The following is a 4,408-nucleotide window of genomic DNA, read 5'->3' on the forward strand; positions in this document are numbered from 1 at the left end:
GAGTTTTTCAATGTAATTTATTACTTACGACCACATTTATCAACAGATACGAAATAATTCACTAGCTACTGGCTTAACATATATTTTGAATTGAATGAATTGATATCAATTATGTAAGAATTAATCTTTCTAAATATGAAAATTTTATGAACATTTGCACATTTGGTTGTTATATGACCAGTTTAGTTTCATCTTGGCGCGATGTTCTTCACATTCATCAATGAGCATATCAGAGGCGCTCCAAGCTAATTACTGAGAAAATAGGCCTAGATAAAAGGTGAATTGAGGCAATTAATCCATATAACCATATTATTGCTAAATGTAGTTAAAAAAGTTTACAATAATTACTATAGGCAGAAATAAATAAAGGAGACAGATTGAATATCAGAAATGATTAATTTGTGGTTTTTAAATTATTTTCTTATCATGTCCTTAATTTCTTGCATTGTAGTATGTTTACTACATTTTTTTACCATTAAAGAGCTACCTTATCACTTGCCACTGAAATTGTTGATACTGTGTGAACTATACTATTGCTTGTAGTTGTATGTTCAATTAACTCATTTATAAGTTTGTCTAATTTAATTCATTAAAATCCTTTCAAGAACAACAACGATTATTATATTCTTAGCTACATCCATCTTTTATTCATTATGAATTTTAAACATAGGCACAACGAATAACAAAAACAGTAATAGAAATTTTGATTAAAAAAAACTCAATAAAACAAATCAATATATTTTAAATGCAGTGACAATAACAAACATACTTAATAAGTTAAAGACATTTTTACATTACAAGATGCACATTTCACGAAGGGGCACAGCTGTCGATATCACGATATCTGAACGAATCACATGTTCAAAGCTGGTGGTCCATAAATAGAAGCACAGCCCTTTAACAGTTCACTCGCAGTGATCGATCTTTCACAGTAGTTGTTCCATAGTTTGAAGACACGACCTTCCACCTGTGATGTCCTCTTCCTTTGGAATCTCTGCATCTTCCCTTCAGATACTATCTTCATCTGCACTTTCAGATACCATCTTCATCTGCACTGTGATGTTGGTCGATTTCCGAAGCAGAACAAGAAGAAGATGGTAAAAGGGAACCGATCCCTTGGTGGCAACACTGGTGTTTAGGCGGTTGTGCCATCCCTCCAATCATTGTTCGTCCGGATGGACGTCATGAACACACTCCAGTGATGGATCTTGAAGAATGAATCCACGTCCTGTAGTCATTCATGGACAACAGCATTGCCATACCAAATTGCTAAAAACCAATTGCTAACATATTGTACCTAAGAAATGCTATCTGTGCTGTTTACAAAATGTATCAGATAAATACTGAATTAATAATTAAGTTTTACCTGTAGGAATTGCATTCAAGTGCATTAGAATTTACATTTACCTGACGTCCGTGATCATGGACTTTCCTAAACACTGCCTGTGTCCAGTGGAACACACAGCCTTGGATGGGTGTTCCAGGGAACCGGTCCTTTAAGGCCTTCCACAGTGCTGCTTCAAAATCTGCAACAAATCCCTCCAAAGCAATGCTTTCTGGGAGTTGCTGGTCAATGAACCGCAGCACCTGCAACATGCAAAGAAAATATATAGCCTCAACTTTTAAGGTGTGTATTTAATTATATTGTGTATTGTTATAGAAAAAAATACATATTGTCATCTTTTGAAGCCATGGTGGGAACTCTGCATAGCTCTATCCAGGTAGAAGAGCGTAAATATTGGTTTTGCAGAAAGTACAATCAGAGACATTACCTGGTAGTAATCATCCTGTCTCTTCCCTGACATAATGGCAAACACCAAAGGAACCTGCTTAATGTGCTGACCAGACTTTACAAATCCGTGGATGGAAAACATCTGCTTCCAGGGGTGGTTCACACAGCGGAAGGTGTCGTCCATATACCAGGTCTTTGCTTTAGCCAGAAGATCCAGCTGCCTCTCGGTGAAGAAGATCAGATGTCTTCTGTCCCCAACCAATAGGTCCCGGCGCAGGAATCCTGGAGCATGCCTCTCCAAGAAGTCCATCTAACTGCAAAAAATAGTTGATTCATGAACATATTATTTAAATGTTGATTACTTTGATTGGCTTGCAGCCAACCTGGGGATTTTTGGTATATAAAGCATAAACTATTCCAAGTGATGTAACAATTAATAAATTCAATTTCACCTTGTGGTGAAAGATAATAGTAGAAGATATGTCTTGCCTGACCTTAATTGAGTAAAGCATATAATTATTGGATAACATTGGTTATGATTTTCTCAATGTAACCCATCTCGTCATGCAGGTCAGATGGGTTTTTGGGTCTGTCCATCTGTCGAACTCTGTTGGCGGTTCTAACCAGGTACCCTGGGTTTGGCCTGCTGCCAGCTGGTGCTGATATATCTCCATTGGTCGTGATGGCTTTTTCCACAATGGACGAACTTCTCTCCTCAAATTTAGCTTGTTTGGCCTGCTGTTTGACCTGAAATAATATTGATTGCTTAATTATTATTTGTTATGATATAAATAAAAGAAAGTTTTGGTGTTTTTACCAACAAACTTACTGAATACTTTTTTACAAAGGTGAAGTTTCGCTATGTTTGCAAATAACCAAATTCAAACGAAATTTATCTCATTCTGCCATATATCTATGTGGCACAGTATATTATATATGGAAATTAAATTTGAAAGTTCCTTATATTGTGAAATAAAATCTATTGTGGTTGGTAATTTTTCACAATTTGTCTAGGTAACAGATCATATATTTATTATTAAACACTTAAGGTAGCTCGCGGGTTTACTGCTTGTGAGAAGACCTACCCTAAAAATTTGTCCGCGTGATTGATAGGTTTCAGAGATTTATTTCTAAAATTTATTTGAGATTCGTCTACGTAGTAATAATGTTATCGTGATTCAAACACAGTTTCGCCGATAAAATCAAGCAAAGCCATTTCAATGAAATATATAGTAAAATGCATATCTTAGTTGAAAACCGCATTTCAAAACTATGCTCCAAACTTTTTTTTGAGTCAATCATTCAATGCAAAGATAATTACCATACAACTTTTGACATATTAATTAGTTTGTAATTGTATACGATAACTAGCTAAAGCCAAAACAACTTTAATAGTTAGATCGGTATTTGAAAATACAAAATTTATAATTATAAAACGAGCGAAGATAATGCATACGGTTCAATTAAATTACAATGTACTTGTCTAAACATGATTTTAGATTAGATTTAGAGTTCCAACGCACACTCATACCTTATAGAAATAAATGCGACCATGTATGTCAAGTCTTTACATTTTTAGCACTTGATAATTATAAATGTTTGTACAAACTCCAATTTAGCTCTTTGAAATATTTCATTTTATGTTTCTAAAGATTATTTGTTATTTTTAAAAGAAATGTATGAGTTTCATATGACGGTAAACTCTTTACGTCGAATCCTATTGTGACGTCAGCAAACCCGCGAGCTACGTTAAGTCAATAAAAATCATTATATAATTTTCAAATTAATATACCTCTGCTTTAATCCTCAGTGCAATATGACATCCTGGGTCCCCTGCATGGATGTGCTGCTTTTGCCCTGGTCTGTAATTATCTCCATCCTGGATAATTGTGGCGGGGCAGTTGATAGTCCTGGACCGTTTGGTACACCTCCACAAAACATGGTCGTTCTTCTGTTTTTGTAAAAAAATTTTAGATAGAATTGAGTATTGTAACATCATTAGATCCATTTCAACCTCAGGCAGCTTTGACATTTAATGATTTGCACATAGCGTAAATTCTGCTCTGTTTTAACAAATTATCTTAGGCCAAAAAAAAAATATGTTTGTTTCCTATTTCATCTAATTTTAAAATAATGTAGGTCGGCTTTTTTTTTTTAAAATGAGCTTTTACGTTTTCCCCTTTCCTTTGGCCTTACCTTTACGGTGTAGCTAAATCAAGTGCTATCAACCAGTTTCCTTTTGCCTCGTTCTGTGCCAGAGTCTACCATGTAATACTCCACCATGATGTCCTCTGCATCGTCAACAGGAATGGTGGTATCGTGGAGGGACTCATCCTGCACGGACCGTTCCACAACTGGTTCAGGCACATCAAATTAGCGATCAATGACAATGTCCTGGAAAATTAAATATCAAATTATTGATACAGCAATTTAAATTCATGTTTGTTTTACTTGTTGTCTGTAAGGTACAATTCAAGTAAATATATTTAGAGGTTTGTCAAGGAAAATTTTACCATTCATTTTCATTTTCATAACTAAAAAACAGTTTGAAATATCTATAAAAAAAATTAATTTAACATATTTTCCTTAATTGGTCTAGATAATGCTAATAATAGATTTTTATATATTTCTAAAAGTTGTTTCAAAGTAAAATCTCTGGGTAGGAATCCCAATTAG

General features: G+C 34.5%; 1 protein-coding gene across 1 annotated transcript; it reads right to left on the bottom strand.

Annotated features, from left to right (window-relative positions):
- Positions 1–723: 723 nt before the first annotated feature.
- LOC117687414 (uncharacterized) lies at positions 724–4,177 on the bottom strand. The gene is made up of 5 exons (XM_066082710.1): positions 3,929–4,177; positions 3,525–3,683; positions 1,773–2,479; positions 1,408–1,587; positions 724–1,269 (listed from the first exon to the last, which is right to left on the bottom strand). The coding sequence occupies exons 3-5, from the start codon at positions 2,040–2,042 to the stop codon at positions 1,183–1,185; spliced, it is 537 nt and encodes a 178-aa protein (XP_065938782.1). The 5' UTR covers positions 2,043–2,479; positions 3,525–3,683; positions 3,929–4,177; the 3' UTR covers positions 724–1,182.
- Between the last annotated feature and the right edge of the window lie 231 nt (positions 4,178–4,408).

This window comes from Magallana gigas, chromosome 1, assembly GCF_963853765.1.
Source record: "Magallana gigas chromosome 1, xbMagGiga1.1, whole genome shotgun sequence".
In the NCBI taxonomy this organism is placed as follows: domain Eukaryota; kingdom Metazoa; phylum Mollusca; class Bivalvia; order Ostreida; family Ostreidae; genus Magallana; species Magallana gigas.